The sequence below is a fragment of the Pleurodeles waltl genome, chromosome 11, assembly GCF_031143425.1.
Source record: "Pleurodeles waltl isolate 20211129_DDA chromosome 11, aPleWal1.hap1.20221129, whole genome shotgun sequence".
Classification (NCBI taxonomy): Eukaryota; Metazoa; Chordata; class Amphibia; order Caudata; family Salamandridae; genus Pleurodeles; species Pleurodeles waltl.
In genome coordinates, this window is record NC_090450.1 from 736,749,556 (window position 1) to 736,774,717 (window position 25,162).

The following is a 25,162-nucleotide window of genomic DNA, read 5'->3' on the forward strand; positions in this document are numbered from 1 at the left end:
CATCCTTATCCCATAACACTTACTGCTGCAAACTTTCTGAACACTGAGAGGTGACAACAACCTAATCCCACAATACTCACAGCTGTTAAATTTCTGAATACTGACAGGTGACAACAACCTAATCCTAGAACACTTACTGCTGCTAAACCTCTGAACACTGACAGGTGACAGCAACCTAATCCCAGAGCATTTACTGCTGCTAAACGTCTGAACACTGACAGGTGACAGCAACCTAATTCCACAATACTTACAGCTGTTAAACTTCTGAACACTGACAGGTGACAACAACCTAATCCCAGAACACTTACTGCTGCTAAACCTCAGAACACTTACAGGTGACAGCAATCTAATCCCAGAACATTTACTGCTGCTAAATTTCAGAACACTGACATGTGACAGCAACCTAATCCCACAATACTCACAGCTGTTAAACATCTGAACACTGACAGGTGACAACAACCTAATCCCAGAACACTTACTGCTGCTAAACTTCTGAACACTGACAAGTGACAACAACCTAATCCCAGAACACTTACTGCTGCTAACCGTCTGAACACTGACAGGTAACAACAACCTAATCCCAGAATACTCAGAGCTGTTAAACTTCTGAAAACTGACAGGTGGCAACAACCTAATCCCAGAATACTTACAGCTGCTAAACGTCTGAAACCAACATTACAAGTATAGAGCTCGTATGCCGCTCTATTCTGAACTCAGAACACTGTAATAGTTGACAACAGTTTGACAGCTAATAACTTTCTGAAACCAATATTCTGAATAGAGAGCCTGGGAGATGTCACCGTTCTGAACACACAGCACTAGTAGCAGATAATAGTCTGAGCACAGAACACTGAGAGGTGACAACAACCTAATCCCAAAATACTTAGAGCTGCTAAACTTCCGAAAACAACATTCCGTGTACAGAGCTCGGAGCGGAGGCTGTCCTATTCTGAACCCAGAGCACTGTAATAGTTGACCATATTCTAAGCACAAAGCACTGAGAGCCAACAAAGTCTGAGTGTAGAAGATTGATAACTGATAACATTCTGACACCCAACTCAGAAACACCAAATATTTAGAGTCCAATACACTGACAGGTGACAAAACTCTGAGCACAAGTAACTTTCAGGTGTCTATATTAACAGTGCCAAGGAGGGACAAACGTAAAGCATTCACCTATGATAACAAAGGATTTTTGAAAGGCAAGCCCACGAATGAGTGAAAGTGATGGGCGCGCAGTGGTTAACAGCCCACAATACTTACAACAAGTCAAAGCGCTTGCGCTCACGACCTAAAAACAGAGATAAAAGGAATAAAAACGAGAAGGACACCAAAAAGCCCATATACACAGTGATTGCAACTCTCATTCTGAGCACAGAACCCTATCTACCATATTCAGAATGCAAGACTAGGCAGCTGATTTCTTTCTCTCCACAGACAATGACAGCTGACACTGTTCTGAGCACAAAACAGTGATGGTGGCCCTTAGTCTGAGGAAAGAACCCTGGCAGCTGCAAACATACTTTGGGTAGAACAACATTCCATGCCCAGCACACTACAGCACAGGTCTTACACATAATTCTGTGGTGTAAATCGAATTTAAAGAAAATAACTGCATTACATTTCATACCCGACCTGGAATTAGTTGGCAGATCCAGTACATGAAAACTAGGATGATCCAAACGCCATTACATGAAAGCCTATATCAGCATTTCCTGGATATAAAATGGTGTAGATGTCCTTACAAATTGATGTAGGATCCCACCCATTTTCATGACTTCAAACATGTGAATAGTCACTGTGTTCTCTTTCACTTCCCAGAGATTGATTTATCCAGCAACAGGCTTGGGTTTAAGGGAGCTCGTGTCCTGTCGGCAATGCTGTTTGAGAACACATCCCTTCGCAAGCTCAACCTGTCAGGCAATGGTTTCAATGACCAGATGGCCTCCTTCTTTGCTGAAGCCCTCATGAACAACCAGAAAGTGGAATCCCTGGACCTGAGCCACAACATGTTTGGAGGCTCTGCAGGTACAGTGTACTATGACCTTTTTATGTACGATAATAGCACAAATAAACAAAAGGTCCTAGTGGAACAGGGGTGTTATATGAACGGTGAGATGGTGCAGGTTATTAGAGGGAGTAGTGGGGATCAGTGAGAGAAGGGCTGTTAGAAAACCCGGTTGAAATAGCGTTGTTAGAAAGTCTCGTTGAGGTAGGGCTGCTAGAAAGCATGTTTGAGGCAGCGTTGTTAAAAAGGGTGACTGAGGCACTCTTTTTTTGGAAGAGTGGCTGAGGAAGGTTTTTTTAGAAGAGTGTCGGAGGCAGGGTTGTTAGAAAGCACGGTTGAGGTAGCATTTTTAGAAAATGTGGTTGAGGCAGCGTTATTTGAAACTGTGGGTGAGGCAGGATTGTTAGAAATCATCGTGTTTGGGGCTAGATTGTTTTAACGGATGGCAGAGGCATTAGTGTTAGTATGGTTGAGGCAACATTGTAAGAAATTGCAGCTAGGACAGCATACTTTGAAAGTGTAGTTGAGGCTTGGTTGTTAAAAAAGTTGGTTGAAATTGTTGACAGGGTGGCAGGTTGGGTGAGGAAGTATTGTTAAAATGTACGGTGGTGCTTGGTTGACGGAAGAGAGATTAAGGTTGGATTGTTGAAGGGACGGATGATGTAAGATTTATAATATACATAAGTAGGGAATATAGCTGTGAAGTAGTGTAAAACAGTTGTTTAGGGTCGAGCCTGCGAGTACATGCGCTAGCGCATGCCTCTCGCTTGCGAGACACTATTGTATACAAGAAAGGGCGTGGAGCCCACCCATTGCTTACCATTTCTTCGCTTTAGTGTCCCTCTTCTTTTCAGCCTTCTTAATGGCCAGTGCTAGGCGAACATCTTTTCAGATCATTTCACTGGCATGCCGACAAAACACAGATTGATTCTAGTTAATCTGTGCCCATCCGCTGCTCCTGAGTGATAAAGGTACTATTTTTAACACCTGTGTTTTTTCTTTTTTTGCATCGTGTTTTCTAGTCTGCGAATAAGTGCACACAAGGTTGATATACAGACCTCTGCATGCAGCGCTGGACTCCTAATCACACACTAACGCAGATAAACAAAAGTCGAAAGCAGTAATCTGCCACACCACTTAACCATCATGCTTGTCTCTGCTTTCCTTTGTTGCTTTTTGACACCGGTGTTTGTAGTGTTGCCTTGTAGTAGTGATAAGTGCACATGAGGCAAACCTACGGACCTCTGCGTGGAAATGTGCAGAGACTAGGGGCCAGATGTACGAAAGGATTTTACCCATTCTGTGTCTATGGGAAAAAGCTTTCGTACATATGGCCCTTAGTATCCTTTCTTTCAGTTGCATTCATGGCAGGGCTAGGGGTGTATTTTAACATCCTCTGAAGTAGCAAATCACGTGGCCGGTAAATAATTGTAGGCTGTCTTTTAGCGTGGAGTGACTACTTTGGCCCACATAGCCACCAGACCAATGGCTCATACAACAAACACATGTCTTATTACACGATGAAGCAATAAAAGGAGCTTCATAAATGGTCGTTGAATAATCTGAGCAGAGAGGTTAAATCCGTACAGTGCAATGCAATCTCTGGTTCACACATAGTAGTGTGCAACCTGCTGGTGAAAGAACCAGGACTGTGTAGGTGTCACACATTAGCAGCACATGAATGTGACTATTTTCTCCAAACAATGGGTACCCAGTCATGAATCAAGCCCTCCACCAACCGCCCTTTTACCAGCATTTTGCCCAGTACGATTTCTGAGCCCACACTAGAAATGTTAAAACTGAAACCTCAAGTCCCAAAATGCAAAGTAATTCAGACCTAAAAGCCAGAACTGGCTAAAGGTGACACACAAGACATAAAGGAGCCCAACAGCTAAAAAATGAACAGAACAGTAAGCACAGCACTTTGGACAATTAGCATGAGCAGGTTGAGGTGTAATACCTACTTTGATACAAAATTTGTTTATAAAGGAATGCAATATCTTTTGAACAGAGTGTGTGATTGCATTCCTGTGGAGATAAACTTTATCAGATACTGTAAAATATTTTAGGATTTTCATCATAAAAGGGTCGGTACGCAAACCGGCAATTTTTATAATATATACACAACCACCTATTGTGTTTTTTCAAATTATGCAACATATTTTCATGGCATTTGCCTTTCTCTGCATCAGAATTTGGAGCTCATGCCCAGCTGACATCTATGCTGCCATTATTCCGTGTGGTGCTCGATTATCCCCAAATCACTTAGGGTCTCTGTGTGTCTAGGACAGACTCGCTGCTGTCACCAGTCACTGTAAATGCCAGCAAGATCCAGTGGCTTTCACCCTGGCAAGGTCATATCATTTTGTTAAATTAGTTTTAGCCAGAGTGCAAGACAGCAGCAAGTTACTATAGAGTCACCACAAGTACAGATATTTGAATACAATACAACACAAAAGATTTACAGAATACTAGAATAGTGTGAAGATTTCACCCATGTGAGTTGCGTCTACAAAATTGATATATGTACACTGTTGCTGCTTAATTTGAAAAAGAACCACTACTAGGCCCGAAGTTTTATACAGAAGCTCCTGTCCGCTGCTATTGAATGAGTATTGGATACCAAGGTTAGCTAGTCTTGAGTCTACATAATGCCTTTTTAATCCACCACCAGACTCCCCTTGTGCCTTTAGCTCACTCTTGCAGGTTCCTTCTTGTTCCCTTTGTCAATTTTTTCCTTCTTTCTCTTTTTTACCCCCTGAGTTATTTACACTCTCTTGCTCTGAGTCAAAGTTTGATATGGAAAAATAAGTACGGGGAACGAAAAATGAGTACCAGTTGGCCCCACCTGCAACCTTTGGCTCAAATAAAGCACTGTATACTGTTAGGCCCCCGTAGGTCCAATTACGAGTCGGGCAGAATGTTATCCCTGGGTGGGGGAAAGGACATCACTTTGCCTAATCACGAGTTGCCTGGTATCCCTGTACCTAGTGTGTACACCAGACCCAGTTTAATTTAACCGGGCGTTAATTCCAGCCGGTAAAAACAGCATTAGGCTGTACCTTCAACAGCAGCCAAGCTTTGTCCCCCACATCATCATGAAATGTTTCACTCACAAGGGGGAGCATTCTAATTTTTTCTCCTAGGTTCCCTAACCCATCCCTCCACCCACCACACACAGACACCCCAACACCCATTTGGTACATGCATTAAGCAGGCAGTAAATGTGTTTGTTAAACCCTTCAAAAAAGAAAATAACATGCAGAATGCTACACAGTAATTCTGTGTCCACACACCTATTTCCCATTCCAAGGGGTCCAACTCATAGTAGGTGGAATTCCATGTGTAGATACTTGAGAGCAAAATGGTAAATTCCAGCTACTGGAAATATCCACATGGAATTCCGCATAACTCGTCATCAGAGTCTAAACTTGTCATTAGGGCCTATGTATGATAATTAACTTACACCACCATCAAGTTTCAGGAGGTGAGTTTTTAGTGTTGTAATAAATTCCTGTAGTGTTTTGCTGACCCCTTTGTCGGTAGGAAATCATTTTCCAGCAGTTGGTCCTAGAGGGTAGAAGACTGGAGTTTTGTAGGGGTTCAGAGGAATTTAGGCGATGTTAGAAGTAGGCTCGGTGGCATTTCCATTAAGTCGGCTTAACTCGTATAATTTATGGCATTTCGCTTTATAGCGTCATTGAGGTTTGCTCGGGTAAAACATCTATCACAGGCAAACAGACAGAAAGTGAGAGGCTCTTGTTCCTTTCACTATTTTTTAAAACTTTTTATTTTAGGGAAAAGAGCTTCCTAGCTTCAATTTTGAAACGAAATGTCCTAATTCTACACCACTACTTAGAAACTGTTGATTACCAGACCTTCGATTGCAAGAACAAGTAAATTGGGATAAGGGGTCAGGAAGGAGATCCGGGAATGTTGAATGGCTGTGAAGACAAACACTAGAGGTTTGCACAGGGCTGGGACCTGTTTTTAGGAACAGTAGAAAGCTAGCGAGCCTGATGATCATAGTATGGAGTAAGGGAGTTTCTAGGAGGAGATTGTAAAACACCCTGGTGGTGAAGCTTATGACTTTGTCAATAAGAACAAAGATATGATGCTTATATTCATTGCCTTGGCTGAGTGAAAGGAAATGTGATAAAGGATTTTTACATATTTTACGATTTGAAGCGATACTGCAGTGGCAGTGATGATGATCAAAGATTCCAAGTACAAGGAGGAGTTTAAAAAACATCTAGGGTTCTTGCTGATGCCACAAATATCAGTGCAACCGGAGGAAAGTAGATAAAGCTTGGAGAGGAAATATTGACAAGTAGAAGTCAAACGACAAATAACAGTTAGACAGTCGGATGATTATAAGAGAATGTTGGAATTAAAAAGGAGAGTTGGGTGTCCTCAGAATATAGATGGTATGATAACTCAGAGAGGCGGTGTCACCTCTGGAGGTGTTGTATAGAGAGCAAAAGAGAGTACCCAACACAGAGCCTTGGGGGTGTGAACAGGTGGGGGCTGGGTGATGATCTATCAGATTGCCTGGCAACAGAGAAGAACCAGTCAGAGAGATAGGAGGAAAACTACTGAAGGGCAGAGCTTGCAATGCCAATGTTCTTTATGGAGCGAAGTAAACTAGTGCGGTCAACTCTGTTGAAGGCTGTCAATAAGCCAAGGATCATCAGGGTGGATTCAGGGGGAATTATTATAGAGTGTCAGTGGTTAAAAGCAAAATGTTGTAGTATTTTGGGGAAGAAAGGAAATAAAGAAAGTGTGTAAGAGGGAGAAGTGGTAATCTGTAAAGCTTTATCAAGAGGTGGAGCACCAACAGTTGGGATAAGGGATAAGTACCAGTCAAATGTGAGTGACCATACAAGGAGCCCAGATAGAATAGTACCTTGGAAGTTAGTGCTATTTTTTTTTATGGTTTGGGGTACTGGACAGGTTGGCACGGGCAGAAGAAAGCTGAGCAGTTTTGATCATTGGGTTAAACGTTGTAGGTTACGTTGGAGCAAAGTCAGTAAACTTAGCAGAGTGCAGTTGAGGAGTCATATGGCTGTGAGAGAAAGGGTACAGGAAAGTTAGTAACACAGTGAGGGTGTGTTTAATTGTGATGTTTAGAGAGAAGAAGGATGCAAAGCCTGCTTTAGAAACAGATAGAATAAAGCGTTTATAGTCCGGAACAGAGCAGAAAGATTGTTAATTGCGCATGCCAGTCCCTGTGGATGTGTTCGAAGTTAGGTTATAAGGTTTGGAAGTAGATAACAATGTCTGGTTATGGTGATAATGTTTCTAGAGCTGGCTCCTATGCATGTAGATTTTCATGGTCTTATTCTTGCATCACTTACAAAGGAACGTGCGCCTGCATCACTTTCTCAAGAATCAATCAATCAATCAATCATAGGATTTATAAAGCGCACTATGTACTCGTGAGGGTTTCAAGGTGCTGGGGGTGGGGTGGGGGGAGCTGTTGTTACTGGTCGAAGAGCCAGGTCTTGAGGAGTCTTCTGAAGGTGAGTAGGTCTTGAGTCTGTCACAGGGTGGTGGGGAGGGTGTTCCAGGTTTTGGCGGCGAGGTATAAGAAGGATCTGCCGCCGGAGGTCTTTCTTCGGATGCGGGGGACGACGGCGAGGGCGAGGTTAGTGGAGCGGAACTGACGGGTGGGGGTGTAGAAGCTGAGTCTGTTGTTTAGGTAGGCTGGTCCGGTGTCGTGGAGCGCTTTGTGAATGTGGGTAAGAAGTTTGAAAGTGATCCTTTTGTCCACGGGGAGCCAGTGAAGGTTTTTCAGGTGGTGGGAGATGTGGCTGTGGCGGGGTATGTGAGGATCAGCCGGGCGGAGGCGTTTTGGATGCGTTGGAGGCGTAGTAGGTCTTTTGCTGGGATGCCTGTGTAGAGTGCGTTGCCGTAGTCCAGCCTGCTGCTGACGAGGGCCTGTGTCACTGTCCTTCTTGTTTCTGTCGGGATCCACTTGTAGATTCTGCGGAGCATGCAGAGTGTGTTGTAGCAGGAGTAGGAGTCTGCGTTGACCTGTTTAGACAAGGTGAGGGAGGAGTTGAGGATGAAGCCCAGGTTAAGAGCGTGGTCGGACGGTGTCGGTGGGGTTCCTAGTGCGGTGGGCCACCAGGAGTCGTCCTAGGCGGAGGGGGTGGGTCCGAGGATGAGGACCTCCGTCTTGTCCGAGTTCAGTTTTAGACGGCTGTTTCTCATCCATTCGACGATGGATTTCATTCCCTCGTGGAGGCTGGTTTTGGCGGTGCGCGGGTCTTTGGTGAGTGAGAGGATGAGCTGGGTATCGTCGGCGTAGGTGAGAATGTTGAGGTTGTGTTGTCGGCCCACTTGTGCGAGGGGGGCCATGTAGATGTTGAACAGCGTCGGGCTGAGGGATGAGCCTTGGGGGATGCCGCAGATGATGTCGGTAGCTTCGGAGCGGAAGGGGGGGAGGTGGACTCTCTGGGTTCTGCCGGTGAGGAATGAGACGATCCAGTCGAGGGCTTTTCCTTGAATTCCGATTTCGTGGAGGCGTGATTTCAGGGTGCAGTGGCAGACTGTGTCGAAGGCGGCAGATAGGTCCAGGAGGATGAGGGCTGATGTTTCGCCGTTGTCCATTTGGCGTCTGTGGCGGCGAGAAGGGCGGTTTCGGTGCTGTGGTTTCGTCTGAAGCCGGACTGGGAGGGGTCTAGGATGCCGTTGTCTTCGAGGTGGCTGGTTAGTTGTGTGTTTACGATTTTTTCAATCACCTTTGCTGGGAAAGGGAGCAAGGAGATGGGTCGGAAGTTCTTGAGGTCGTTGGGGTCTGCTTTGGGCTTCTTGAGGAGGGCGCGGATTTCGGCGTGTTTCCATTTTTCAGGGAATGTCGCTGTTTCGAAGGAGATGTTGATGACCTTCCGTAGTTGGGGGGCGATGGTGGAGTCGGCTTTGTTGTATACGTGGTGGGGGCAGGGGTCTGACGGAGATCCTGAGTGGATGGAGTTCATGATCTTGCGTGTCTCTGTGTCGTGCACGTTGGTCCAGGAGGTCAGGTGGTTTGCACATGTGGAGTGTTCGGGGGTGGGGTCTGGCGTGGGAGTGGCGTCGAAGCTGTTGTGGATGTCGGTGATCTTCCGGTGGAAGAAGGTGGACAGTGCGTTGCAGAGTTCTTGGGATGGAGGGATGTCGTTGACATTGGCGCTGGGGTTGGAGAGTTCTTTCACGATGCTGAAGAGCTCTTTGCTGTCATGTGCGTTGTTGTCCAGGCGGTCTTTAAAGTGTGATCGTTTGGCTTGTCTGATGAGTTGGTGGTGCTTGCGGGTGGCGTCCTTGTGGGCTGTGAGGCTGTCAGGTGTGTGTTTGAGGAGCCATTCCTTTTTTAGCTTCCGGCAGTCGCGTTTGGAGTTTAGGAGCTCGTCGGTGAACCAGGTGGCTTTTCTTCTGGCTTGGTTGTCGGTAGGTTTTTTGAGTGGTGCGAGGGTGTTGGCGCAGTCGTTGATCCACAGGGGGAGGTTGTGGGTGGCGGTGTCTGGGTCGGTGGAGTTGGGGGGGGGGTTCTGGGCGAGGGCCTTGGTAAGCTGGTCTTCCGTAACTTTGCTCCAGCATTGGCGGGTGGTTGTTGGGAGCGATGGTGCTCGGTATGTTTCTTGTAGGTGAAGTGGATGCAGTGGTGGTCAGTCCAGTGGAGTACGGTGGTATGGTTGAAGGTGACGTGGGCGCTTGAGGAGAAGATGGGATCAAGAGTGTGGCCGGCGATGTGGGTTGGTGTGTTGACGAGTTGTCTGAGGCCGTGGTTGGTGAGGTTGTCGATCAGAGTAGTGGAGTTGGTGTTGTTGTTGTTCTCCAGGTGGAAATTTAGGTCCCCGAGGAGGATGTAATCCGTTGAGGTGAGTGCGTGGGTGCTGGTGAGGTCGGCGAGGGATTCGCTGAATGGTGCTCGTGGTCCGGGGGGTTTGTAGATGAGCGTTCCTCTGAGAGTGGTGTTGGGGTCGGTGTGGATGCGGAAGTGTAGGTGTTCGGCGGTCTTGAGGGAGTCGTCAGTGTGGGTGTCGACCTTGAGGGAGGATTTCTGGGCGATGGCTATGCCTCCTCCGATTCCGTTGTTGCGGTCCCTACAGATGATCTCGTAGCCGTCCGGGATGGCTATTGCGATGTCGGGCGCCGAGGAGTCGTTCCACCAATGTTTCGGTCAGGAAGGCTACGTCTGGGGCGGTGGAGTCGAGCAGGTCCAGAGCTCGATGGCGTGCTTGCGTGCGGAGCGGGTGTTGAGGAGTATGCAGTGGAGGTGGTTAGTTTCGGTCTTTGTTGGTTTAGTTGTTCTGACGCAGGTGAATCTGCAGGTGCGGCATGCAAAGGGTCCGTGGGTGTTCCTTGGTGAGGGCTGGGAGCATGCTGTGATGCGGCCGGGATTGAGGGCGTTGAGTTGGTCGGCCGTGTAGCGGCGACTGGAGGTGCAGGGGTCTTGCGGACCAGGGGGGTTGGCGCTGGGTGCGGTCCAGGCACGGACGGGCGCAGACGGGCTTGCCTTTGGCGCGCCGTGGCTGCCATAAGAGGAGGGGGAGTGGGAGTGGCAGCTGGGAGGTGGGAGGGCTTGTCCTATGGGAGGGCTGAGGGGTGGGGCCGCAGCGGTGGGAAAGGGAACGAGAAAACGGTGAGAGAAGGAGGTGGGAGGGGCCGCAAGGAACGCAGCAGCGGGAAAGGGAACGAGAAAACAGTGAGAGAAGGAGGGGGGAGGCGGGAGGGGCCGCAAGGGACGCAGCGGCGGGGAAAAAGCAAAGGGGGGACGGGCAAGGAGGTGGCGCGGAAGACGTCAGATACTGACATTTATTAGCCTTCTGTCTCTCCATCAATGTCAGTGGACCTCCCAACAATACACGTTGTTTTAAGAGGAGTGCAGCCCCACATTGGAGGACCCTGCTACTATGGACTCCTGTGCTGTGATATCACCGAAACTCTTTATTATTATTTTCTTTGCAATTTTCTTAAGAATGTTTCCATCCTTCCTGTTCTTTTCTCCTGCAGGCTGTTCAGAATCAGTTTAATGCTTTACCAAAAGCCAGAGTATTGTGAACTCTGCTGAGTCAGAACCCTACGAATTTTGAGCTGGCTGGTAAATTTATGAGTTTTAGTTTCCATGTATTTTTACTTTTCATTTAAGGCGAGACCCTTGGTGTTGCAATAGCAGAAAACACTGGGATGAAGGAGTTGAATTTCAGCTGGAATTACCTACGAGGAAAAGGAGCCATTGCATTTGCCAAAGGCTTGGGGGTAAGTTGTAAGCATACTCATTCAAAGGTGTGTGTATGAATGTGGGAATGTGTAGGTGTTTAAATGTGTGTGTGGGGTGTTCTAAGTATACAATTTTCCAGGCGTGTGTATGTGTGTGGATGCTCCAAGTATACTCACTGCCAGGTGTCTGTATGTGTTTATGGGGTAGTGTGAGAGTGTTTTAAGTATAATCATTTATTTCAAGGTGTGTATATAGGTGTGTATTGTAGTGTAGGTCACGTAAGTACTCATTTCACAGTGTGTGAATGGGGGCGTGGGATGTTCTAAGCATGTTCATTTAAATGAATGTGTACCCATGTTTGTGGGGGGATGAGTGTTCTAAATATACACATTTCAAGTTGTCTGTTTTCGTGAATGTTCTGAATATACTCATTTTAAGGTATGTGTATATGTGTGTGTGTGTGTCCTAACTATACTAATTTGAAGGTGTGTGTGCGCTCATTCCGGATCTTTAGGGTTGGCACTGACAAGCCCACTGAACTATTCAAAGTGGTGGATGGCAGCTTTAAATAAGATTAACCCAGCCTTTAATGGATGCAGATTTTTTTTTATGAGGAATAATTCCTCTTATTTTGTTTTCTGATTTTGTGAAATTTGGCACACTATAACTGCACTGTCTTTTTGTTATCACACTTTTCCAATCCAAGATACAATATAAAATGTAAAACTAATATATTTAGAACCAATTAGCTCCAATTCACAGCAAAAACAAAAACATCATTAAGTTAACTCAGTTAAGGGCAGGCAGTGTATTTGATTAAAATTTGAGTTCAATTTCAAAAACATCACCTCTCGTAATAACACTATCATCACAAAAAGAGTAGTAAATACAAATGTCTACAGCAGTGGGTTGAGCAGCACACAGTTCAGTCGTTTTTAGAGTCGAGCCTGGGCTAGCACGCTTGCGAGAAGCTTTAGTAGTTAGAAAAGGGCTCAGAGCCCCGTCCATGTCACATCAGTGTCTTTCATTGGTTCGTGGGCTTGCCTTTTAAAATCTGCTTGCTTTCATTAGTGCAAGGCAGGCATACCTCATGCCTTTTCTGGTGGTTAGCCCTCCTCGAGCGCAGCGACCACGTACTGAAAACATACGAGGCTCGCTGTTTTCCGTCCAGTTTGTGCACTACTTTTTATCTTTTTTCGCAGCACGATCTTGCTTGTCAGAAGTTCAGCGCTTTGCATGACATCGACCCTGTTACATAGTTAATTGCACTTTTGCCGGTTACGTAGATAATTGCACTTTTGCCGATAGGTTTCACTACGAGTGAACTGTAGCAGCGCGATCGCGCTCTTTCTTTCTATTTAATGTGGCAAGATAAGTGGGAGTTTACAACTGCTAATAGCTCTTACTTGGAGAAATGGGAGACCCATTGCATTACAAATGCTTGTTTCTGCTGAAATCACTTTAGGTCTATAGCACCTAGGCCAGAAGTCCTGCTGAAAGGTTATAAGGTCATCATCAAAGCCAATTTGCATAATAATGATCTTAACAACAAAGCTTTATTTAGGCCCTAATTCAGTTGGAAAGCTAAAACCTTCTTCATGTCCCTAATTCTAGGATTGCGTGGGGGGAGGTTTATAACATACTATGTTTCTCAACACTTTAGATAGGTGGCACCAGTGGTCTTTGAAAACAAGGGCTGAGATGTGCATCTTTAAAATCCAACATCATGAAGCAGTCTTCCCTTGAAGATGGAGATGAAAGTACCTTTCATTTTGGAGATGTGCTAATCCAGGGTGTATGCCTGCACTGCCATTTTTACTATTAGACCCTTCTTCTCTCTGTGACGCTGTGAATAAGTCAATAGTTCTGTGCCTTAATGAGGAAAGAACTATCAGAGTCATGTTTTGGCTGTGTGACACTCTTCACCTTTAGAGAGCAATGATAGAAGATGTTTGAAGGAACTTTTAACAAGTATTTTAGAATTATGTACACCCCAACAGTCCCCTCTGGTGTGCTTCTAACTGCGAGTAGTTTTCCACACAGACACCCTCTTGTAAGAAGTGGAAACGTAAGGGTCAGTTCAGTACTTTAGGTGTGGGTGCAGTTAGATGAATCTTTTGTAACCCACGTGGTGATTAAACTTATCCTGCACGGCGTGATCAAGAGTCCTTTAAAGAGGAGCTAGTTGCTTATCTACCTGTTGTGTTCCTGCCACACTGAGAGAATTATCTAAGAAAAATCTGACCATAGCATTCTGTCTGACAGATATGGTTGCCATTGATAGCAATGGGCAAATACATAGAATTGCCCATGAAACCCAGTGCATCAGGTGTCCAAAGGGATGTGGCAGAAACAGAAAGTAAGGGTTTTAAGAGCTCTGCCTAAATACTGTACTTTAAATGCCTTACTCTTTCTGTAGCCCCTTCGCAGACAATAGCAGGTTATTGAGGGTGAAGGTGAAACTAGGGTTTAACCCTATGATTTCATCATCAGTCAAAGAGGGTGTGACGTCAGTATCCAAGCTGGACAGGTTTTGTTGGCTGAGCCGCGCCAAAGGAGTGACCCCTCTTCTGGTTCTAGCCTCGTGTACACTGCATGTCACAACCCCTTGTGAAAGAGAGGTCAAACGGTTTGCCCACCACAGCAAGAAATACTTTATTTTCGCCACCACGACATCATGGGATGAGGCAAAAACAATGGATCGCCTGCACATGGATGGAAATACCTTGTTTGCACTCCACAGAAAACACAGTGCCTATGCAGCCCTCTAACGCGCATGCTCTGGATTTAAAACACTATCAGTGAAATAAACCCTGACTGGCCAGTGGAAATGTGGCATAGAAAGTACAACTTTGTTTGATAACTCTTTCAATGGGAATCAAACAAGGTCCTTTCTATCTGTATGAATCTCCATTTAAAAGAAGCAAGCTGAGGAGGGTAATGACTGCACCAAAAGAGAGGTCAGTAAATCTCCCATGTTTTTCTCACTTCTTCTCTGTAAGAACTTTAACATACACCGTCGGCTGCTGCTAACACTCTCCTTTGATAGTAAGGATCAGACTGGGTGTGTGCCACAACTGGAGCATGCAAGGCATGATAGCAGTGAATGACTGAGTGAATGTAGACTATGATTCAAAGTTTTGAGATGCTGAGCAATTTATGTGCTCTAGACCTTTCCCATCGCTGAATGCGAATAACTACCAACATCTTCAATACAAACTCTGTAATTCCCACACAGCTGTAAGGGCAGACAACATTTCTGCCTTGTCCATTGAGCATGTGAGAAGCTCATTCTTAAGCCCACAGATATTGAAATGTTGAAACAACCTTCAGTTTGTACCTACTGTTCATCAGTCCTATTGATTTCAAGTTTGTTGTCCAGGGCATTTTCAAGCATATTGCTGCCTCTCTGTAGCCCCACTGGGGAAGTGCCCAAGGCCAACTTACCATTAGCACAAAGAGGGTATGTTCTCCTCCCTCACCCCCAATTTGAGCAGAAAAATTGGAACAATCATTATTTGTGGTTCAAGATTACTAACATAAATATTAAATAAAAGTGTATGGGATGCACACACACACTAAGCAGGCACCTTTGCTACTGTCAACCTGCAACCAATTTTTTCAATGAGGTGCAGCATCAATAACCCAACTTAGTGCAACCGAAAGCTTCACTTTGGCCTCGAATGTTACCCTTTAAATTTAGCTAAAAGAGTGTCTCTTTTACAAACCGATGGAAAATGGTATCCAAGGGCTCACGTCACGTTAGATTGACTCAGAAGCTGTGAAATGTGTCGATGCATCCCGAGCTCTTTAGATTTACTTATGATCCTAACCCAGTTTGAGATCTCTAGCAGTTTTCAGCTATTCTCATTGGTTGATTTAGAGAGCCTGACTGTCATCTCTTCCACGCAGGCACTCCCTCTGTTTTTCATATCTTCCAGGCGAACATATTCCTTCAGGTGTTGGATCTCTCCTATAACGGGTTCAGCAACGAGGGAGCTGCTGTTTTGGGTGACGCTTTGAAAGTCAACAATGTGCTGGAGGAACTTAATATCAGGTAGGTGTTGTGGAGTCTGACACTCACCCACACAGAAAAGATAGAAAGATATGTTACTGAAAGCTGTAAGCCAGTGGAAAAATATCACCGGTTAATTTCTGTTTCCAAAATGTGAGCCGCCTGAGTTGAATTTGAGTGACATATCATTACAATTATCCATTTGTGTTGATGTGTATTGTTAGTTGTGGTACGGTGAAGCAGCTAAAATGGTGAATAGGTATACATGACTGTGTACAAGTCCTCAACTTCCTATCCCATCTCTGGCTTCATACGTCCTGTGAATTGATTTGTAATAAACTGAACTGAAGAGCAGACAACTGGTGATGTCCTGAAGTGAACTGATGCAGAGTCAATAAAGGGTCTCCAGAGTTAGGGAATGTTCACCACAATGATTCTACACACATTGGTGCAGTGGAAGTAACAGTAATGGGATTTGAATTGATACAATTAGATTGTCTGCTGTCATATTTCAGTGCTGTATTCGATCACTCACCCTGTGAAATGCATAAAAGCCGAAAGAAAACCCACGTTGCAGAATGTTCAGATGCAAACCAGTTACCTCGGCAGACCTCCTCCTGTCGACCTTGTGGTTCTAGCTGGCTACGAACTGTACCAATGAGCAAGAGTTACTTTTACATATCATAGTCATTTCTTCTTGCATTAGTCTTTCGGATACTTGGTCAACCTGGGAAATACCTTCTGGTAGGATGCTTCAATCCGAACCTTTATAGCAATCCAGTCCGCTTGCAGTTCAACACAAAACTCAGTATGGTCATTTTTAGGAAGTACTTTAGTTAGTAACTACTTAACCATCTGTATAATTGAGAAGCCATTTTTGTACTTCAAAGTTTCCATTGGTTTTTAGGTCTGGCTAAGAGAGCTTTAGCTCTTTTCCGAGCTGATGGTATGAACAAGAACCGTAAAAGATCTCTCATTCCATTGTTAATATGCTTTTCATTAGTCATTTGCCTTACAGCCTTCGTGTACAATGGTTTTCTTTGCACAATGGATTTCTGACTTTTGTGATTTGAAGTTTTACTATGAGCATCTGAAGCGGAGACAGAGCTGGCTTTAGGTGAGATTCAGGTGCAGGGCCTGTCCTGCATTAGAGTGACCATTTTAGGCTTAGTCGATGTGCCTAAGCACAGCATCACCTGCATGTGGACCAAAGAATGTTTGAGGCGCCCACTTAATGCACTGCCCCATCACACAAACGCTTCTCGGTCCATAGAGTCCTGGAACTTCCTTTGAAATGCATCATGGTATTATGCTTCAATTGCAGAGCTAAAGGATATAACATGGAATTTCAAAGGACTTTGCTGAAGCCCATGTTCATCGTTAGTCACGTTTCTGATCAGAATATGGCCTGCACACTAGACAGGTGCTGACTACGGCATGCGCTTCATGCATTTTCCAACAAACACAAGACAGATTGCTGGCTGGCTGCTGCATTCCAGAGATATACGTTTTGGTGTTTGCATCTTGTGCTACCCTGCCAACAGGCACTCACCTTGGTGGTGCTTCCCGCACCGCACCCCTAACCTACGGCATGATTTGCTTCTGTGCCTCTTACACCCTCTCCAGGACAGAGGATGCTGGAATGGAAAGCAATTGATCAGCGGTGCCAGCCACAAGTGGTCTGTTCTGCCACCTGACACCCCTGGCTGTTAGTGTGTGCAACCTTCTGTGCATGCATGTGTGAACATGGAAGTTTGGGTGGCCGTGTCTATGTGTATGTAAGGCCTATGCCTTGTGCACATGTGGAAGTGTGCGCGTGTGTGTTACGTGCCATGATGTGAGTTTATGTACCCATGCATTTACATGCAAGAGTGGCTGTGCATGGCTTTGTGTGGTTGAGTGGTTGAGTATGTGGACATGTCAAGTGGAATTTGTGTCTGCATTGGTGTGAATATATGTGTGGGTGTTTCAGTGCCTGCATGTATGTGTCAGTGCATTTTTGTATGAGAGTGAATTGCGGTCGGCGTGGACATTTATACTGCTGCTTGTCTGTGTGTGCAAAATGACACTTCTGCGTTTGCGTGTATGTAGATACTTGTTAATATGGTAGCAGTATAGGACATTTGCTGAACACCTGGAGAACATGGAGATGGAATGCTAATATCGGGCATTTCCATTGAGTACATGGCTGTAGGAAAGTACCATCTTGCCTGGCATGTTACCCCCATATTTCACTGTATATATGTTGTTTTAGTCTATGTGTCACTGGGACCCTGCCAGGCAGGACCCCAGTGCTCATAAGTATGTGCCCTGTATGTGTTCCCTGTGTGAGGCCTAACTGTCTCACTGAGGCTCTGCTAACCAGAACCTCAGTGGTTATGCTCTCTCTGCTTTCCAAATTTGTCACTAACAGGCTAGTGACTAAATTTACCAATTCACATTGGCATACTGGTACACCCATATAATTCCCCAGTATATGGTACTGAGGTACCCAGGGTGTTGGGGTTCCAAGGACAACCCTATGGGCTGCAGCATTTCTTTTGCCACCCAGAGGGAGCCCTGACAATTCTTACACAGGCCTGCCATTGCAGCCTGCATGAAATAACGTCCACGTTATTTCACAGCCATTTACCACTGCACTTAAGTAACTTATAAGTCACCTATATGTCTAACCTTCACCTGGTGAAGGTTGGGTGCAAAGTTACTTAGTGTGTGGGCACCCTGGCAGTAGCCAAGGTGCCCCCACATCGTTCAGGGCAAATTCCCCGGACTTTGTGAGTGCAGGACACCATTACACGCGTGCACTGTACATAGGTCACTACCTATGTACAGCGTCACAATGGTAACTCTGAACATGGCCATGTAACATGTCTAAGATCATGGAATTGTCCGGGTACTGCCAAACTGCCTTTCCGGGGTCTCCACTGCAGCTGCTGCCAACCCCTCAGACAGGTTTCTGCCCTCCTGGGGTCCAGGCAGCCCTGGCCCAGGAAGGCAGAACAAAGGATTTCCTCTGAGAGAGGGTGTAACACCCTCTCACTTTGGAAATAGGTGTCAGGGCTGGGGAGGAGTAGCCTCCCCCAGCCTCTGGAAATGCTTTGATGGGCACAGATGGTGCCCATCTCTGCATTAGCCAGTCTACACCGGTTTAGGGATCGCACAGCCCTGCTCTGGCGCAAAACTTGACAAAGGAAAGGGGAGTGACCACTCCCCTGACCTGCACCTCCCAGGGGAGGTGCCCAGAGCTCCTCCAGTGTGTCCCAGACCTCTGCCATCTTGGAAACAGAGGTGCTTGTGGCACACTGGACTGCTCTGAGTGGCCAGTGCCAGCAGGTGACGTCAGAGGCTCCTTCTGATAGGCTCTTTCCTCTCTTGGTAGCCAATCCTTCTTCCTTGGTAGCCAAACCTCCTTTTCTGGCTATTTAGGGTCTCTGCTTTGGGGAATTCTTCAGATAACGAATGCAAGAGCTCACCAGAGTTCCTCTGCATCTCCCTCTTCACCTTCTACCAAAGGATCGACCGCTGACTGCTCAGGACGCCTGCAAAACCACAACAAAGTAGCAAGACGACTACTAACAACCTTGTATTGCCTCATCCTGCTGGCTCTCTAGACTGTTTCCAGGTGGTGCATGCTCAGGGGGTAGCCTGCCTCCTTTCTGCACCAGGAGCTCTGAAGAAATCTCCCGGGGGTCGACTGAATCTTCCCCCTGCAACCGCAGGCACCAAAAGACTGCATCACTGGTCCTCCGGGTCCCCTCTCAGCATGACGAGCGTGGTCCCTGGACCTCAGCAACTCTGTCCAAGTGACTCCCACAGTCCAGTGACTCTTCAGTCCAAGTTTTGTGGAGGTAACTCCTTGCCTCCCCATGCTGGATTTCCTTCATGCACAGCCAAGCTTGAGTCCCCGACACTCCTTCCTGCAGTGCACAACCTTCTGAGTTGTTCTCTGGCGTCGTGGGACTCCCTTTTGTGACTTTGGGTGGACTCAGGTTCACTTTTCTTCCAAGTGCCTGTTCAGGTACTTCTGCGGGTGCTGCCTGCTTCTGTGAGGGCTCCCTGAGTTGCTGGGCACCCCCTCTGTCTCCTCCTCCAAGTGGCGACATCCTAGTCCCTCCTGGGCCACAGCAGCACCCAAAAACCTCTACCGGACCCTTGCAGCTAGCAAGGCTTGTTTGCAATCTTTCTGCGTGGGAATACCTCTGCAAGCTTCATCACGACGTGTGACATCCACCTTCCAAAGGAGAAGTTCCTAGTCTTCTTCTTTCTTACAGAACTCCAAGCTTCTTCCAATAGGTGGCAGCTTCCTTGCACCCTCAGCTGGCATTTCCTGGGCTCCTGCCCACTCTCAACACTGTCACAACTATTGGACTTGGTCCCCTTGTCTTACAGGTACTCAGGTCCGGAAATCCACTGTTGTTGCATTGCTGGTGTTTGTTCTTCCTGCAAAATCCCCCTATCACGACTTCTGTGCTCTCTGGGGGTAGTAGGTGCATTTTACACCTACCTTTCAGGGTCTTGGGGTGGGCAATTTTCTAACCCTCACTGTTTTCTTACAGTCCCAGCAAACCTCTACAAGCTCACATAGGTTTGGGGTCCATTAGTGGTTTGCATTCCACTTTTGGAGTTTATGGTTTGTGTTGCCCCTATACCTATGTGCTCCTATTGCAATCTACTGTAATTTTACACTGCTTGCATTACTTTTCTTGCTATTACCTGCATAATTTCGGTTTGTGTACATATATCGTGTGTATATATCTTATCCTCATACTGAGGGTACTCCCTGAGATACTTTTGGCATATTGTCATAAAAATAAAGTACCTTTATTTTTAGTACTTCTGTGTATTGTGTTTTCTTATGATATTGTGCATATGACACCTGTGGTATAGTAGGAGCTTCACATGTCTCCTAGTTCAGCCTAAGCTGCTTTGCCATAGCTACCTTCTATCATCCTAAGCTGCTAGAAACACCTCTTCTACACTAATAAGGGATAACTGGACCTGGCACAAGGTGTAAGTACCTCTGGTACCCACTACAAGCCAGGCCAGCCTCCTACAATGGCTATAAAATGTGACTATCTTGGTCTATGGTGCCAGCTCAACACTGCAACATCAATACACCCCTCCCCAACCACATGTAGCTCAAATCTTCGAATAATGTATAAAAAGAATCATATACCAAAAGGCAACGCACCAAACACATACCAAACCACCGCTCGATCTACTCTCCACAAATACACTCATCTTTACATTACACATCACAGACACCCAAAAACATTACAATGCAGGTTCTAGGGAATTTCTGCTCTCTTTCTGTCTCTGCCGCAGCCACTTCTCTTTTCCTTTGTTCTGTGCTGATCATTGTGCAAGAACATTGAAGTAGTCTTATGGTTTTCAATGGAGTCATAAAAAATCATAAATATCATAAAACATCTGCAGAGTTCATTAATGAAGCCTTCATAGAAGTAGGGGATGAGAGATACCTCCACCTTTTTGACCCCCCTGATAGAATACGTCTTGTGTAAGAGCCTCCTCCAGTGCAGCAGGAGGCATTCTGAATGCTTTCCATGTTAGAGAGGGGAGCTGACTTCTGAGGAAATTGTGATATTTTAGGGAATGCTTGTGGCTTCCAAAGACCAATCAGACTGGGTAGTTGCATGTCATGTGACCCACTCTGTTTTCAGACCAGGCTGCATCTGTTACAATACAGTGGGTCCCTATAAGATCAACTGGCAGATGGAACTCAGTTCAAGGCAGGGGCTTTAGGAATCTATTCTTATGCTGGGGTTACTGTTATTTTTGTTTTTCATTCTCTGCTGCAGACAGTTGGACTCTTCCACTGGAGTGCATTTGATATACGTTAAAGAAGTGATATAGTGATATAGCGGAATAGTAGATTAGTGAGCTAGCCAGCTAGTGAGTAACTTACTGAGTGAATCAGTGGAAGTTAATACGTTGGTGTGTAAATCAGTGGGTGAACGCAAAAGTGAATCAGTCACTGTGTTAGTGGGTGAGTGAATGAGTGAGACTAGTTGTTTAGCTTTCAGTAGCAACTGAGACAACTGGGGAGTAGAGCTGCTGTCTACACATTTCCTCAAGTGTGATGTTTTCAGCATGAATATCTTTGTTACTGTGTGTAACAAACATAACTGATATTGACTGTCTGTGTTTGTTTTAAGCAATAATCGAATTTCCCTGGAAGGTGCCATCAGCCTGGCTTTGGGTCTGAAGGAAAATAAGACATTGAGAGTTCTTGGCGTGAGTATATTCCACGAGTGTCATGTGTGTCTGCAATGTGTTAAAGGGCTCCAGTTCCTTTGATGGGAGGTGGCAGATAACTTTCACTCCCTCTGAGACCACAAGCACAGGTTCAAAAAATGCCTATGGGAGCTAAAATAGAAAAACTTAAGCACACCTTTAACTCCCACTTCCCAGACAAATTGCATTCAGAGCTTTAGGGCATGATTTAGAGTATTGTGGATGGGTTACTCTGGCACAAGTGTGACGGATACTCCGTCCTCCGTATTACGATGTCCATAGGATATTATCGAATCGTAATACAGCAGAAGGGGTATCCATCATGTTTGTGACTGAGTAACCACATAAGACATCTCTATACAAGCTCTTAAAGGTAAACCTACACCAGTGTAAGATAGTCCTATTTTTTATGTGCAGAGACTCTGTACTCGTAAAGATACTACTAGTAAAAACCCTTTTAAATTAAATGCCAAACAGTTGAAAACGTACATAACAATATAAGTTTACTTTTGTGAAACAGGCCATGAATGTTACATAAATGTCACAAGAACTCTGAGATGGCAATCTAGGACCATAATACACATGTTGCCCATTGTGTATTTGTACTGTTTCGTTTGGTGCAGTTAACTTGAAAAACATTTATGTTTTCAAATAGGGAAATATTAGTTAAAAGTTTTAGGCAACATATTCAGCTATACTGTTGATTGTCTGTAGTAAAAAGAAGAGACAAATCATTTTGTAGCTAAGAATGTAGAATTTTAGAAAAAACAATAATTTGATTTGTTAAGAAAAACACCTTGTTATATTAGAAGGGAGAGATTCGTGATGCTTTTCTCTACAAGATGCAGCAAATAACAATGATTTCAATTATAATGTTCTGGCTTTTGTTTACCTTTCATAAATTATATGTTTGTTAGATAATGGTAAAGCTCTGCATACGGGGCTGTGGCTGTCATTATGATACTGAAAACCTTATTTTAGCCCTAATTCATAGAGGCCATGTGAAACATTTTCTGTGTTTAACATGTTCTTGTTAGAAAGAGAGGGAGAAAGTGTGTGTGTGTGTGTGTGTGTGTGTCTCTTTTTAATATTATATTTGGGTTCATAGGGAGAGTGCCTTTGTCCTTGAACAGACTATTCAAATTGCAGCAACCATGGTCTCACTTTCTCCTGCTGAAGGGCACAAAGTTGTAACTCTCGAAATGATCCTTTCCATATTTTGTTCCTGATATCTTTCTAGATGGCTAGAAACCCCATGAAGAGTGAAGGCTGCTTTGGCATATTGAAAGCGATTCAGGCAAACCGTGAATCTGCCATAGAAGCGTTGGATTTCTCGGTAAGGTTTGAGCGAATCAGGGGAGCCTGAGACCTGCTGAATAATTCAGATGAGGTGGTTGCACCACCATTGTTTTCAGCCTCCATCTTCCTCGAGTACCGACTAATCTCTTCTTAGTAACCCCTTCTTTCTTCTCCTCTTATCACCCTTTCCTCCGCTTTGAGGTTTCTCACTTATGATCCTTATATACCAGGGGCAGCTGGTGAAGTTTGGGAGGGGTGGGGCTGGACTTTGGTGGTGGAGGGTGAAACCTTGGGTGACGTTAGGGGTTCATGTTAGGGGGGACACAGAATTTTTGTGAGGTCAGTCATCATTTCCTGTTCAAATCTTTTTTTAAAACACAATGGGATAAAATGATGCATAGGCCCCCTGAAATTAATGTACTAATGTTGCCCCCTGCCATTCCTGATGGAGGCTCTGTCTACTGAACTACTTCTCGGACACCACACACTCTGCCTCCATCCTCGCCTCATTCTAAGTTTACACAGCAGGGCAAAAGCAGCTGCCTCTTCTATGCTATCTGTTGAAAATAGGCACTTTCTTCCATTATCCAGTAATAGAGGCCTTCAGCTGCACACCGTACCCCACATGTGACCTGCAAAACTAGATACACCGCTCAAGCCGAGCCCCCCAATCCAGTCCATGCCCCACAAGACTGGACACACAGCCCAGCACAATGCACTTACAATTTAAACATAGACTTACGGTGCCCAGCCTAACGATGACAACATGAAAAAATACATTGTAATTTCCAAAAAGTAAATAGGAAATATCTCTGATGAATTTCGTAGTATGTCACTGGCAGCAAGAAACTACAACAAAGCAATAATGGCCACGTAACAGTTATGAAATGATAGTTTCTTATAAAAGTACTACTGGTGTGGGTACTGGAAATCAACTCAACATGCCTGAGAGACATGTCCCTTTTGAATACTGTAGCTGTCCCTAAGAAATTGAAATATCTTTGTCGATTATATTACATTTTCGAATATTGGTGAATTTTGACCTATTTCCTGAACAATTCAGGCCTGGATCTTCCGGCCTGGCCCTTTTGGTTCCAAGTTTAAGAATGGAGATAAGTGTGGGATATGCATACACATCTTTGTGACTTCCCTTTAAGTTAAAACTGTGTGGATGTTCATCTAGCTTACGTTGCATGTCCCCAACGTGTTCACTGACAGTTTCCAAGGAGTCCCCACGTTTACTAATCAATATGGAACCTACAAAAACAGATATTATGTAAACTTTGCATACGTTCCTCACATGCAGATCCGATTTCCAAGTGCTTGACTTAACCAGTTCCTGACTTTGTGAACCATGTATGCAAAATGTACAGCTTTGTGATTAATCATCCTTGGGAGTCAAGTTTTGTACTGTCTTCTATTGTGTTTGGCTGCAGAAAATTAATTAACACACTATAGCTGAGCTCCCACAACAGGAACATCTAACAGTTTAAAAGCAGAGGTAAAGCCACGAGGCAGCCGTTGCTCATTACTAGCGACCAGCCCCAAACTCAAAGGCCTAGCTCCATCGCAGGTGCTGGTGGAGACAAAAATCAACGAGAGCTATTACTAGTATGTTACTGGACACTTTACAGAAAAACAAATGTAAAAACTACCCAAATATTGTAAAAATGGAAAATTGCGAAACTAAGGGTAACCATGTCAATGAAATTCAATGGTATTTCCGGCTTGGGTCTTCTCATGAATATTTTCACTTTGATCAGAATCCAAAGGTAGGTCGACTTAAGAGTCATCTTGGGTGGTCAACAGAATGCTTTCAAAATTAGTTGTTTTTCTCAAAATCAGTCGATTTGAGCAGTATGTTGCTCAGCTTGGGGCTCCACACATACAGATACACTCAACCCCTTATTACAAGTCTGGCAGTCCTAGGACCGCCAGACTCGTGATGGAGGGCGGTCGGCTGCCAAAACAGAAGTCCGGCCTACATATTATGACCATGGCGGTGCCGCCACGGTCCGACCGCCGGCACCGCCAGGTTGCCGTTGGTCGACAGCCTGCTGGTGTAGGCGGTCTTAATCCGCCAGGGCTCCGGATTACGAATGCCCTCTCTGCCGGCTTTTGCATGGCAGTTTCACCTCCATGCAAAGGTTGGCAGAGACGGGTTGCCGGGGGCCCCATGGACAGCCCAGTCGCACTTTTCACTGCCTGAGTTACAGGCAGTGAAAAGCATGATGGGTACTGCTGCACCCGATGCACTGCAACTTTTATGATTACAAGCCGACGCCAAGGTTGTGGCCTGTTTCCTGCTGGGTCAGCAGGAAACTCGTAATAGGGCCAGCGGGCGGAAAACCGGAGTGGCGGTGTTCCGTCTGAATGAGTT

At 45.3% G+C, this 25,162-nt stretch overlaps 1 protein-coding gene across 2 annotated transcripts in view; it reads left to right on the plus strand.

Moving 5' to 3' along the window:
• LRRC74B (leucine rich repeat containing 74B) overlaps positions 1-25,162 on the plus strand; it is a 155,434-nt gene that overhangs the window by 71,917 nt on the left and 58,355 nt on the right. For both annotated transcript variants that reach the window (XM_069214434.1, XM_069214435.1), the window contains exons 5-9: positions 1,822-2,028; positions 11,142-11,251; positions 15,155-15,270; positions 21,405-21,483; positions 22,724-22,819. In XM_069214434.1, coding sequence (XP_069070535.1) covers positions 1,822-2,028; positions 11,142-11,251; positions 15,155-15,270; positions 21,405-21,483; positions 22,724-22,819 — 608 coding nt within the window. The remainder of the gene's footprint in view (positions 1-1,821; positions 2,029-11,141; positions 11,252-15,154; positions 15,271-21,404; positions 21,484-22,723; positions 22,820-25,162) is intronic.